Below are 14,408 nucleotides of genomic sequence, written 5' to 3'. Positions count from 1 at the left end.
TTGTCAGTGTAATGAAAGAGAGGAGAAGCAGGTCTGAATGGGATAATTCAATTCTGTTTGTTAAACTGTGGTAGACCTCCAAGGAATACCACAAATTGCAGGAAGTCAGCTGCCAGTGTGAAGCTCTTGGTCTACACTTGAAGAAGAAACAGAAGGAAGCAGAATACACATACAGCTTTTGGAAGACTTTTCCAGGGAAAATGACGGTATGCTTGATACTAATAAGGTTGACCATTATATTTTATACTGTCTTTGGATTACAAGCCTTTGCCTTTTGTAGAATGTACCTGATGCTATTTAATGAATTGGGTGCTGCTTAATTAATCCTTTCGTTGGAGAACAAATCTGCAACTTCTCTTTTCCATAGATGCTGCCTGGCCTGCTGAGTTCCTCCAGCATTTTGTGTGTGTTGCTTTGGATCTCCAGCATCTACAGATTTTCTTGTGTTTTTTTGCTGCAACTTATTTTACTTTGTTTTGTAGACATCCCTGCCTTTTGTGCTGCTTTTGTCTAATATTCTGACTGCGTGTATTTGAGCATGTGTGCCATGTTTGCTCTTCCTTTGAGATGCCAGTGGAAGTGCTGTCAGAGCAGTGTTGTGGTTTCTAATCAGTTCTCCTGGCTCTCATTTGTTATGATTTGTCAAATCTGAATTAATTGATTGACCTACAACACATGGCAAAAGTCCAGTGTATGATGTGAATTGTCTCTTTATATTGGGTATATCTCTGCTCCATGGTGACATTAAAGGTTAGCTTGTCAAACTACCAATGGCACTTGCAAAGGGAGCACTTTACTATGCTGTGAAAATTTTTTTTATTTAATGGTGCTGTGCATAGGAAGGGGCACAAACAGAAGCCAATGGCATTTGTTTGGTATATATTACCCCATGAAGTAACGCATTTAGCAACAGATGGCAGTGACTCATCAGTGCTTCTGTTCAATGTAAAATGAAGCCAGAGTGTAAAGACCTCTGTTTAAAGTTTCACATTCTGTTTGTTTGAAACATTTTGGATGTTTCCTTGCTCAGCAGCGGAAGGGTTAATATGGGTTTAACTCTTTTTAGGGTTTTCTGACAAGATGTATTACTGCCCTGAGTGTAAGTATGTATTTGATGTTTGGCCTGAAATGGATGTGTGCTTTATAAAAATGCAATGCCCCTGTTCTAAATTTAGTTTATTCTGCAAGTGATTCCATAGTGGTGACCCTTCCCTTGCTGACTGCTACCAAATAAATTAGCTGCATTCCATTCAGTTGCTCCATTTACATGCTTGTGTTTGGTAACTTACTGCACTATAGTGTGTTCTGAAGTTGTCTATGGTTGCTGTGGTTTGATTCACTAAAGTTTTTGCCAAAAAAAAAAAAAAAATTGGCTTTTGAAATAGGAATACTTTGCTCTGTGTAACCTTCCCATTTTAAATTCCACAGAATAAAACTTGTGTCATATAAGCACTTAAGGCTTTAAGGGAGTTTTTGTTTGCTCTCTGGATTTGGGTCAGCCCCAGCCACAATAGTTGAGGAGTGAATCTGTCTACTATCTCCCTTAAATATAAGAACCAACCTTACAAAGACAAAGCTAGGCTCAGAAACTTGCTCACTAACCAGGAAGCAACTCCTGCTCTGTGGCTGGGGAAAGTTTGTAAATCTAAAGGGGCCATTGGGATGTTGATAGTGGGATTGAGTTGAGGTAGAGTGGGAGAATGGTGCATGAAGCTTGCTTATAATGTACACGGTTTATCAAGTGAGTATTGCTGCTGCAGAAAAGTATCTGACATGCCAACCTCTGGTAAATCAACAGGAGGCTTGGACCATTACTGACACGGAAACAAATAACAGTTCCAAACTCGTGCCATTGCCAAGCATGCTGCCTCGGGGAAACGAACTGGCACTGATTTTGCGTATTTCACAGCAACAGTATATGTTGGCATTTTTGAGTCTAAAGTTAGTGGGAAATGCTGGGAAGAGGCAATATAATTCCTCTGCTTGAAAGGGGGAAGATTAGTGTGTTTGCTCAGAACTGGGTACAGAGGAGGAATTGAGGCCCAGGACAGATCAGTCATGATAATATTGAGCTTTTGGGTGGGGGAGGGGAAATGGAGGGTCTGCTGATGACCTCATCCTCCTGTTGTTTTTCTTGTTCTGTCAGAGATGGGTTGGGACTCATTAGGGCAAAGATGATATATGCCCAGTTACTTAGAAGGCAAGGATGGGAATAGTCCCTAAATGGTTAACAATATTAACTTAAAATATCATGATGAAAGGCACAGAGATTACCAGTGCTTTCTCTCTTCCAGAAACCCGGGATCAAAGTGATAATAAATGTACTTTGAAAAGTATGTACACGCTATACAAGCTTGAGACTTGTCTCCTTACAGGCAGCCACAAACCAAAGAAGCCCCAAAGAACCCACGTTTTTAAAAAAAAAGGCTATCAAACTCTGAACCCTGAATTCTGGTGCTGTCAGTGTGATGTATGCATGTTCTCCCCGTCATTGCTTGGGTTTCCTCCAGGGACAGTACTCCGGTCTCCTGTAGTGCTAAAGGCAGGGCGTTGATTTATCTGACACGTGCTTAGAGTGGGTGTGTCCTCCAGTTTGCATTCCTTGCACCCTAACAGTGGCAGAAGAATGGAGTGTAGTTAATGAAGGGTGACAAAGATGAGGCAGGAGCCTGCAGGCCCGTGAGCTTTGTGCCAGTGTAGGGAAACATTCTTGAGGATAGGTTTATAATCACCTAGAAAGGTGGAGACCGGGACGGATGGTGTACATGAACTTGAGCAAGGCTTTTGAATAGGTCAAAGTTGGGGCATATGAGATCAAGGTGTTTTAGCAAACTGGGCCCAAAGTTGGCTTTGTGATGAGGAGCAGAATATGGTGATGAAGGCATGTCTTTTTAGATACAGAGTATGTGGAATAAGATGCCCCAGAAGGTGGTTGAAGTATGTATCATCGCAGAAACATCTGGACTATTGTATGGGTGGGAAAGAAATAGAGATGTGGGTTAATGCAGGAAAATGGGGTTGGGTTAATGTTTTTAATAAATCTGTCTCGTGATGGGTTAGGCCAAGGGGCCAGTTTCCATGACTCTGTGGATTTAACTACTAAATGAAATGGGTTGGAGTTGACCTTCCTATCGTCCCCCAACATGAGGGAACTGCCAGTGCATTGGAAAGGATCAAATATTATACCATCGTTCAAAGGAGGATGCAAGGACGTTCCCAATAATTACTGGCTGGCTGATTAAACATTGGAGATGGGTAAAGTTGTGAGTCATTGTGGGGGAGGGAGTGGAGGAGAAAAGAAATTGACAAATATTAACGGAAGATGTATGGATTTTTAAGCATTTGATAAAGTACTACATAAACAACATCTTAACAAAATTGAGGCTTGTGAAATAGGAGAATTGGTGTCAGAATTTTTCAAAATGGATTAAAGATTAGCAGTTCTTGTTATAAAAAGTGTAGGAACAAAGGAACTTTGGGATTAAAATGCATTGATATTGTTACAGTTGTGGTCAAAGTACATGGATTTCATGAGGGATTGAGTACAAAAGCAGCTGCTTAAAGCTCAACCAGAGCTTTATTTAAAGCTACAGGACTGGACTCAGTTCTGGTTATCATATCAGAAGATGATTTTCCATTGCTACCAGAATGTTGGAAGAAAGTGTCTTGTGCTTCAACTCCTTTCTTTGTTTAGAAATAACTATACTGTATTGTAACAAAATGTGAGGGTGTTACAATGATTGGTAGTAATGGTCTTGCTGTGCAAACCAAAACTTGCCTGATTCACCCAAACTTCCCATATTAATGGGGAAAAAAATTCCGCAGCAACTATTCAGTAATGTTAAAGGGGTATCATTCTTTACTCCCAATGTCCATCAGCCTGCTTGATCCAAAAGTCTAATTGGCAAAGCTACTGGAGAAATTAGTTTCCATTCACCTATTCAGATTATTAATACATGGTCTGCTCTTGTAAAAGAGTGATTTTGCAAGAGCAGGTCAAATATGATGGCAGAATATAAAAAGTATTAATGGTAAGACTCCTGGCATTGTGGAGGATCAGAGGAATCTTGGGTCTGAGTCCCTGGGACACTCAAAGCTACTGTGCAGGTTGACTTTGTGGTTAAGAAGGCATACAGTACATTGGCCTTCATCAATCATGGGATTCAGTTCAAGAGCTGAGAGAATGTTACAGCTATATAGGACCCTGGTCAGATCCCACTTGGAATACTGTGCTCAATTCTGGTCACCTCACTACAGGAAGGATGTGGAAACTATAGAAAGGGTGCAGAGAAGATTTACAAGGATGTTGCCTGGATTGGGGAGCATGCCTTGTGAGAATAGGTTGAGTGAACTCGGCCTTTTCTCGGAGCAGCAGAGGATGTGAGGTGACCTGATAGAGGTGCATAAGATGAGAGGCATTGATCGTTTGGATAGTCAGAGGCTTTTTCCCAGGGCTGAAATGGCCAACATGAAAGGGCACAGTTTTTAAAGTGCTTGGAGATGAGATGTCTGGGGTAGATTTTTTACACTGAGTGATGAGTGTGTGGAATAGGCTGCCAGTGACGGTGGTGGAGGTGGATACGACAGGGTCTTTTAAGAGGCTCCTGGAGTACATGGAGCTTAGAAAAATAGAGGGCTATGGATAAGCCTAGGTAACTTCTAAAGTAAGTACATGTTCGGCACAGTATTGTGGGCCAAAGGGCCTGTATTGTGCTGTAGGTTTTCTATGTTCTATGATTTAACTATTCTTGTGTTTAGGAACTGTTTAATAGATTCATTTATACACAGATATTATGATAATTGTTTTAAGCAAGCATAAATGCCCTTCAATTTTATTTCTTGCAGCAGCTTCAACAGTGGAGATTTGGTCTCATGACTAGATATCTGGTCTCTTTTAACCTGATATTTACAAGACTTTCCAGTAAATGTCAGGAAGTTGGTAAAAGCCACAATGGCTGCCTTTCCTGCACATTTTCTTCCCTGAAACTAGTTATTATTTCTGCTGTGCATTAGCCCAATCCACCACAAGAAGGAACTCAATTGTGATCTTTTTTTCTTCTGGTTTTTGACCTAGGAATATACAGGAAATGTAAAGTGAAATTATATTCAACTTGTACTAAAGAGATGGTATTAAAAGAACAATGGGAACTATCACTATATTTCCATAAATCATCACTACTTTGCATTATGTTCCTTTGTCCTATTTTGTACCAGGCCCTTTAAATTTTTATGCTCTATTTTATTTCCCAGCCCCACCCCAGCATTCATTATCTGACTTTATCACATACCTTCAAATTTGTACACAAAACACTATTGAACAATTCTCTAACTTTCTACTACTTTATCATTTATTAAACTATTTTGCCTTTTACAAGTTCATTTGGGCTGTCATTTGGTAATCTGGTGTTTCTTGGATATTAAATTGCCACTGTATGAAGTATGATCTTCTAAGCTTTCCAAAATATCCACTTGGCCGGCAGTCAATTTTTTAAAAGATTATATATAATTTGCAATTCTGCTGACCCCCTACAATCATGCCTGTTTGCAAGGAAGATCCAAAGTGACTTGTTTCTTGTGCATCCCCACAGCAAGTGAATCCCACATAAGGCCTTTTTACATTTTGTATTGGCATAAAGTTTAAAGTGGTTTTTACTTTTATTTTCTTGCAATATAGAGGCCAGTCATTCTGTGAAGTTTGTAGAGCATTCCCATTCTCCCACTAAATTTCCCTGTTCTCCCCATGCCGTCATCCACTTCGTCTGATTCTAGCCTGCATCTACAAACTAAGGGCGATGAGCAAACCAATACAATTTTTGAGATGTGGGAGGGAACCGAAGATCCGAGGGAGAAACTCTCACCCTCACAGGGAAGCTTTGCACAGAGAGTTAAATTGGAACCTGGACTGCTAGAGCGGTGAGGCAGCTTGCTCCATCAGCTGCAGCACTGCACATCGATTGTTATTACACACAATTCTTGATCTTGTTCTTTCACTAATACGTTGATCGTAACTTCCCTGCTGAAGATGGACGTGGTGTAGCATCCTCTACCTCCACAGGGGCAGTAACTTTCTCTTCCCTAATTGACTGCACCTTTCCTTTAAAACTTTTTTTGTAATGGTTTCCTTTTATGGCACCCGCTAATAATTTCTTTCTTTGTTATTTATCTCATTCTAATCAGCATACTTTAGTGATCCAAGGTGCTGCCTCTTTCAATTCCTTGTCACTTCCTCACTATACCTCATCTATTCCTGAACATTGCCTCTTGGAAGGCTTCACAGTATTCATTCACCTTGGATTCCAGTATTGGACTTGATCACATTTTAGCTGACTGGCATTAACCTATTTTAATACTTTGCTTTTAACCATTTTTCTTCAATAATTATCCTAACCCTCACATTAGATATGATCTCAGTTAGTTTGTGTCCCTCCTGGAATTATAGCACTGATACCTACAATGGATTGGAAATGTGTTGATCTAGGAAATGTTAGAAATCCCCATTTTCTACTTCAATGCTTTGTGTTGTTCCACCCATATTTAGGGTAATTAGGCCCTTCACTCTCACTCTATTTCTAAAGTATGTTTACAGAGTTGTTCCACTTGCTTTCTGTGATTTTTAGTAGTGTGTGCATCTGTTAGCAATACAATTCCTATTTCACTTATTACTGACCAAAAATATTCTGATTTGGAACCCTTGAACATCTCCACACCTAGTTTCCCTTTGTTTCCTGAATAAATCATACCTAGGACTGTTTCCATTCCTTATTGAGAATTATTCTTCCTCTCACATTTTCGTGATCTATTGCTAATTTTTAATATGATAATTGCTTCTTGCCAGTTAACCAAAAATTTTCCCTGATGCATCAAAATAAATTGAAACTATTACTAACTTTCTCAGTTCCTTCTGCTTCAATGCATATATTCCTAGATATTTTTAAATCTATTCATTTACTGGCAAAGCTGCAATTTGCTTTCATTCCTATTGTTCTCTGGTGTTGAAACCACTGCCATGAATGGCTGCAGTCTTTCCAAGTGAACGTACTGACAAAGTGCTGTTGGGTAGGAAGGTCAACTGTTTTAATGCAATGATTGGGAAGGACCAGAGATTATAGTTTCAAAGTAAGATGCTGCTTGCCTTGGGGAAACCCGCACATGATGGTATTCAGTGTTCTTGTTGCCCTTGTCCTTGTGGAAAAGGTCATGTCTGGGAAGTACTACCATAGCAGCCTGGTCCAGCAAGTGCAAAGCACTTAGCAGTGTGCATCATCTACAGTGTAGGGGAGAGAGTGAGTGTTCGGGGTGGTTGATGGGTATACTTAAAGGAGCTGTTTCGCCACAAGTGATTTTAAGGTTTTTGAGAGTTGTTGGAGCTACTGCTGTCTGGGCGAGTGGCGAGTGGTGCCCTGTGCTCCTGACTTGTGGCCTGCAGATGGTGGAAAGGGCTTGGTGTCAGGAGGTGGATCACTCACAGCAAGACTTGTATCAAAGCCTTTGACATTCTCTTATAGCTGTAGCATTTGTGTGGCTAGTCCAGTTGAATTTACCAGAGGTGACCTGTTCAAAAGTGGGATTTGGTAATTGGTTAATCTTTAATTGTTTTAATATCATATGGTAGGTAATAATCCAGTACTGTAAAACTCTAATAATCTAGAACACCTGGGACTTAGTGCGAGACTTGTAGATTTTTCTAGACCTTTGGATGGTATTTCTATTAATATACCAAGAAAATTTTAACTGGCCTATCTTTAGAGATTACAGTCAATTATAACAATTTTTTTTCAGTGAACCACATTAGTTGATCAAGAACCAGTGAATCAGTGCCCCAGTGTGGGAAGGGAGAATGGGGAACATTTCCTAGTAAGCGGGCTGCTGAACCATTGGGATTTCCAAACAAATATAACTTTCCTATCCACTGTATTTTGACTTTGGCCTCATCATTGCCTTGTGCAAGTTTATAATTTCCTTATATTCGTTTCCCTTACTAATGTTTTTATAGTTATGTCCTTTTTTGCTTTCAGAGAATTGTTTTGACTTTTGGATCCCTCTACTCTTGGCATTCTTGATTGCTTGTTCCACAGCTGGTTTGGGGTGTGAGAAGGGTTTTCTGTTTATAAATCTTATCCAAAGGCAACTACTGGGAGGTCTGTTTTCATATGATTGTTATGCAGAGTGAAGTGAAATGCTGTAGTTGGTGAATATTATTTTGGAGTATGAAGGCAAGAATAACACTGTTTAATAGGAACTTAATGGCAACAAAAAGAATTGTTTTTAAAAAAGCAAGAAGCTGAAAATCTGAAATCAGTTGTTAACTTTTCTGGACTGTAGTCTCTTAATAGGATCAATCACTGAATTGGATTGACTACGATGTTTGGTATTAATTGCCTTATTACAGAAAGAGCATTTTAACAATGGTGGCGAGATGCCAGGATAAAACATCAAGCTGATATTGGCCATGATTACCATTCACTGCATCAATTTAGTGTGAGATGTAATTAGTCAATCTTTGCTCTTAGCTATGTTGAGATCGCTGGTGATATGTGTTAGAGTAATTTTTGGGTTTGGGTCATTCACACTTAGCAAATGGCTTAGGGCCACCAGTCTTCTGTAATAATGCATTTCCCAAAAACTGTGAATACCAGCCCAGACCTGCTGACATCTGTGGGATGAATGTAACTGGGTGTTAAATTTTGAAGCTACATACAAAAGGAAGCATTGTAAAATTGTCCTTGGTGTTTAGCAAATAAATATTGAGCCCACATTGGGCTAGCAGACCTTTCTACCGAAAGCATCTCCGTCTGTATGATGCCTGCTGTACCTTGTGTCAAATAAAGAAGCTGCTTTGTATCTACCAGTGACTCTGTCTCCCCAGTTATTTCATCCACACTACAACAATATGAATACACTTGACTGTAGTATCAATCACTTTTTCTTAATCTTTTTTGCCAAGGATTCTCTGAGAAAACCGGAACGTCGACTCATCTGTGAGAGCAGTAACCGGGGCTTGACACTGCAACATGCTGGCAGATTTTCCATCAACTGGTTTATCCTCTTCAATGATGCACTTGTCCATGCTCAGGTCAGTCTATCTGATGCAAATAGGGAAAGGTCAGTCAAATGAGCAGATTAGCTCTTCATTCATGTTGGGAATGGCAGTGGTTTGATCATTCACTGGTGGGAAGGTGTCCCCAGTCATCTCATCATTTCTCTGTGTAGAGAAGACAGGGTCCTACTGAACTTGGAATATATTTGTATAATAATAACTTATTGATAGATCACTTTGTACTATGTTGTATGAAAAATGCTTTACAATGGGATAAAGTACAAACGTAAAAAATGAAATACAAAATGACATTAATTAAAGCAAAGTTAAATAAACTTAAAATTCTCAGCTGAGTCCTCCTTTCTCATTCTGTCCCAACACAGATGTGGGCTGTTCAACCTGTTGGATCTTTAGAGCCCGAGTACAGTTTACTTTTGTCTAACACTTTTTGAAGAAGGATAGTCATTTTCTATCTCCAATTTACTTAAAATAGCCTACCTGGAATATTGATTACAGTTGTGGTGCTGAACTGCAGTACTTGCAGGTGTTGTCAGTCAGAAATGGCTATTCCCTTTCGTTCATTGCTGTTGGCCATCCTGTAAGTGGTAACAACAACTGGTGGCCAAGCTACCTAGATATCTAATTCATGCCGTTGCTGAGTCCCAGAATCAGAACCAGTACAAGATGAAGCACCTTGAATCCAAGAAAAATAAGTCAAAATATTTTTCTACTGTAAGACTAGAACTATTGGTTGGGCAAACACAAAAATCAGTTAAATTGAGTTTAATGCCCATGTTAATCACCAGTGGCCTTATTGTAAGGGAATGTAATGAAGTCTCATTGTCATTCAACTGTACGCACGTAACAGCTAAATGAAAGTGTTCCCCTGGGGCCAAGGTGCAAAACATAGTACATGCAGACATACACAACACATCAATAGCACATATAATTAAGATAGCACATACAGTCTCAAATAAGTAATATTAGCCAAATCCCTAAGTGTCATGGCCTGTAGATTGGTGCATGGGGATGTTGTCCTGGAGCCACGTTTCTACAAGAACAAGTGTGTAGTAGTTCCTCGTGTGCTAATGCAGTGGCAAGCAATCATAACTCAGCTTGTCTTCCACTGAGCAAACACTGGAGAGCAGCACCCAGGGAAAGGACAACCCCGTAATCCAGCATGGACTCCAGTACACCCACCGTGCCTTTCTACTCTCCCATACCACCTCTGGTGTGCAATCCCCTGGGCGTCTGCAACAGATGACGCTGCCTCACGAGGGCATAGTCAATGCAGCAACCAAGGTCGCACAGCTCCCCCGCCATCGGTCTCACCTGTGAAGCAGACTTGTAGTATTCTGCATTACCAATGTCCAACAAGGTCTTGAAATCACGAAAAGAAGTCCAAAACAATCATTTGCACCACCTTCCCTGTGTTGCTGTTGTAGGTGACGACACAGTACTCAACAATCTTGTGCTATGAAGCTCCATAGATATCCAGCAGCTTGGAAGTGAGTGTGGTACTTAGTGTTCTTAAAATCCAGTAGTGCCTTGTGATCAAAAGAAAGACGTAAAGGGCAGACAATTACATTGGTTGGACCTGGAGAGGCCACTGCAGCAGAGTGTGCCGCTGTGTCACCAGCAGGGTTCTCTGTGCCCAGTCCCCATCTGGAAGACTACAACTGATTTCAGATCTTGGGGAAAGATATATTGGCCTTGGATATGGGTGGTTTGGGAAAAGATTTCTCACAAATATTCAGAGGAATGATGTCAAGACTAGTAGGGCTAAACATTTCAGCTTGCATAAACTTAGTAGTTAATCTCAAGGGTGGTAGATTTGGAATTTACCCAAATGGTTGTGGCTGCTGGATCCATTTTAAACTCTTGGGAATTTAAGTAATCAGCTTTTGTGCCTACATGTTGAGGTATTTGAAGTGGTGTCTGAAAATGATGGTGAGAGCAACTATGATGTATCTGAACTGTGAAACAAGCTTGAGGTTGAACAGGTGACTGTAGTCAATCAACCTCTGTTCCAATGTAGGTGATACACTGTATATCTGATTGCAATATGTTTCTCTAGCTCTGCAAATGAAAATCTCTTTAGTGAGCTGTCATTACTTGTGAGTTTGAAACACCTTTGCTTGATAAGCTGCAATTGAGTGTACCAGTTTTTGGTCTTGTTGCAGATTAGTTCACTTAACTTCAAGCCTCTCTGTGTTAATAAAGAAAGCTGAGTTTGAAGCTGTGATGTCTTCAATATTGAGTTAACTTTGATTACATCCTGTTCGTATTCCAGTTTTTAACTGGGGCTCCACTGGACCGGATACTTTTCACATCACTTCTTTCATTTACTGACTTCATTTGTCCTCTTATTCCCACCTGTGATATTCCCCACTTTTTGATGATTTCTGGCCATCAACAGACTTGCAAATGCAACTGCCCTCTTCTCTTACAATCAAGGTATATAAAAACAGAGCGAGCTAAAAAGTGGATATAACTGAATTGCCCTTAACTGAGGGGTCATAACTGTAAAATGTTTAAGTCATTGTTAGCAGAAAGAATGATAGTGGAAGAGTTGAATGGCTTTTTGCATCCAAAGTTTGAAGAAGTTCTAGAACTTGAAGCTTTAATTGAGGTGGAATGAGCAGAAGACTTTAAAATTTCAGTATGTCTAAGGCCAAGAACTAAGTGTAGTTAGTCTAGATAGATCTTATTTTGGTTATCCATTCATGATGGGTTACATGGTCTCCTTTTGTCTTAAATTTCAAAGTTCAAAGTAAATTTATTATCCAAGTACGCATCTCACCATATACAAACCTGAAATTCTTTTTCTTGCCGGCATTCTCAATAAATCCATAATAGATTAATAACCATCATAGAATCAATGAAACACCATACCAGCTGGGTGTTTAACCAGTGTGCAGATACAAAAATGAATAAATAAGCAATAAATTTCGAGAGCATGAGACAGAGACTCATTCCACTGAGATGCAACACAGAGCGTCATAGGAAGTCATTCCTGCCTGTGGCCATCAAACTTTACAACTCCTCCCTTGGAGGGTCAGACACCCTGAGCCAATAGGCTGGTCCTGGACTTATTTCCTGGCATAATTTACATATTTCTGTTTAACTATTTATGGTTTTATTACTATTTATTATTGTGCAACTGTAACAAAAACCAATTTCGCCTGGGATCAATAAAGTATGACTACTACTACTATCCTTGAAAGTGAGTCCATAGGTTGTGGGAACATTTCAGTGATGGGGCGTGAAATTGAGCGAAGTTATCCCCCTTTGGTTCAAGAGCTTGATGGTTCAGGGGTAGTAACTGTTCTGAACCTGGTGGTGTGAGTACTGGAGCTCTTGTACCTTCTACCTGATAGCAGCAACAAGAAGAGAACATAACATGGGCAGCGAGATCTCTGATGGTGGATGTTGCTGTCCTGTGACAGCACTCCGTGTAATAGCACTCACTGGTAGGGAGGGCTTTACCTGGGATGGACTAGGCCATTTTTTTTTTTTTTTTTTTTTTTTGTAGGAATTTCAGTTCAAAGGGCACTGGTGTTTCCATACCAGGCTGAGAAGCAGCTGGTCAGTATAGTCTCCACTAGAAATCTATGGAAGTTTGACAAAGTTTTAGATGTCATGCCAAATCTTCATAAACTCCTAAGGAAGTAGAGGCACTGCCTTGCTTCATAATTGCACTTGCATGCTGGGCTAAGGACATGTCCTCCAAAGTAATAACACCCAGGAATTTAACATTGCAGAGCCTCTCAATCTCATTGGGGAAATCGGACGATTGACTCACGGACCTCTAGTTTCCTCCTGGTCAATAATTAGCTCCTTGGTCTTGTTGACATTGAGTAAGAGGTTGCTGTTGTGGCTCCAGTCAGCCAGATTTTCAATCTCTTTCCTAAATGCTGACTCATCACCACCTTTGTTTTGGCCAACAACAATGGCGTCATCAACAAATATGAGGGGTGATTGATAAGTTCGTGGCCTAAGATAGTCCATTTTAGAAAACCTAGCACATTTTTTCAGCGCAGTTCCCTCCCCACACTTAGTCCAGGGGTCATGGAGCATACGGATCCCTTCTTTGTAGAAGTGGTCCACAGCAGGGGTGATTAGTAAGTTCGTGGCGTAAGGTAGAAGGAGGTGAGTTATTAACTTCAAACTTTCTGCATAATCACTGAGTTGAGCAGCACGTGCACGTAACGAGAGCGTCTTGGACCTCCAGGTGGTCCACAGCAGGGACGATTGATAAGTTTGTAGCCTAAGGAAGAAGGAGATGAGTTATATCGCTCTTGTTACATGCACGTGCACTTCAACTCTTTGAGTGAAAATGCAGAAAGTTTGAAGTTAATAACTCATCTCCTTCTACTTTAGACCCCGAACATATCAATCACCCCTGCTGTGGACCACTTCCGGAGGTCCAAGACACCGACTTCTACAAAGAAGGGATCCATATGCTCGATGACCATTGGACTAAGTGTGTAAATGTAGGAAAAATAAATGTGCTAGGTTTTCTAAAATTGACTCCTACCTTAGGCCATGAATTTATCAATCACCCCTTGTATGATTATGGCATTGGAGCTGTGCTTAGCCACACAGTCATAAGTGTGAAGTGAATGGAACAAGTGGCTAAGCACATGGTCTTGTGGAGCAACTGTGCTGATGGAAATTGTGGAGGAGATGTTTCCAATCCAAACTGACTGGGGTTTGCAAGTGAGGAAATCAAAGATCCATTTGCACAAGTAGGTATTAAGGCCAAGGTCTTGAAGCTTATTGATTAGTTTTAAGGGGATGATAGTATTGAATGCTGAGCTGCAGTTGATAAAGAGCATCCTGATGTACGCATCTTTGCTGTCCAGATGTTCCAGGATTAAGTGAAGAGCCAATGAGATGGCATCTGCTGTGGATCTTTTGCACCAGTAGGCAAATAGGAGCGGATTGAAGTCACTTCTTAGGCAGGAGTTGATTTGTTTCATCACCAACGTCTCAAAACACTTCACTGTGGATGTTAGTGCTATCAATTATAGTTATTGAGACAGGTTACCATGTTCTTCTTGGGCTCTGGTATGCTTGAAGCAGGTGGGTACCCCACACTGCTGAAGTGAGAGGTTGAAGATCTCAGTGAACACTCCAGCCAGTTGATCAGCACGGGACTTTCGTACTTGGTCAGGTACCCCATCTGGGCCAGATGTTTTCATGGGTTCACCCTCCTGAAGGCTGCTCGTGCATTGGCCTCAATGATCATAGGATCATCAGGGGCTGTTCTAATTTGTGATGGTTTCTCCATGTTTTGATGGTCAAAGTGAGCATACAAAGCATCAATCTCATCTTGAAGCAAAGCCCCTATGTCACATGATTTAAT

The 14,408-nt window shown here is 40.6% G+C and overlaps 1 protein-coding gene across 6 annotated transcripts in view; it reads left to right on the top strand.

The window, feature by feature from the left end:
- Positions 1-14,408, top strand: part of als2b (alsin Rho guanine nucleotide exchange factor ALS2 b) — a 136,222-nt gene that overhangs the window by 60,570 nt on the left and 61,244 nt on the right. For 4 of the 6 annotated variants that reach the window (XM_072261442.1, XM_072261444.1, XM_072261440.1 and 1 more), the window contains 3 exons: positions 75-206; positions 1,067-1,099; positions 8,945-9,073. In XM_072261442.1, the coding sequence (XP_072117543.1) occupies positions 75-206; positions 1,067-1,099; positions 8,945-9,073 (294 nt within the window). The remainder of the gene's footprint in view (positions 1-74; positions 207-1,066; positions 1,100-8,944; positions 9,074-14,408) is intronic. The other 2 variants (XM_072261445.1, XM_072261443.1) reach the window with 1 other exon arrangement.

Source organism: Mobula birostris, chromosome 6 (assembly GCF_030028105.1).
Source record: "Mobula birostris isolate sMobBir1 chromosome 6, sMobBir1.hap1, whole genome shotgun sequence".
Taxonomy (NCBI): Eukaryota; Metazoa; Chordata; class Chondrichthyes; order Myliobatiformes; family Myliobatidae; genus Mobula; species Mobula birostris.
The sequence above is the reverse complement of the archived record's forward strand: the minus strand, read 5'-3'. Positions and strand labels throughout refer to the sequence as shown.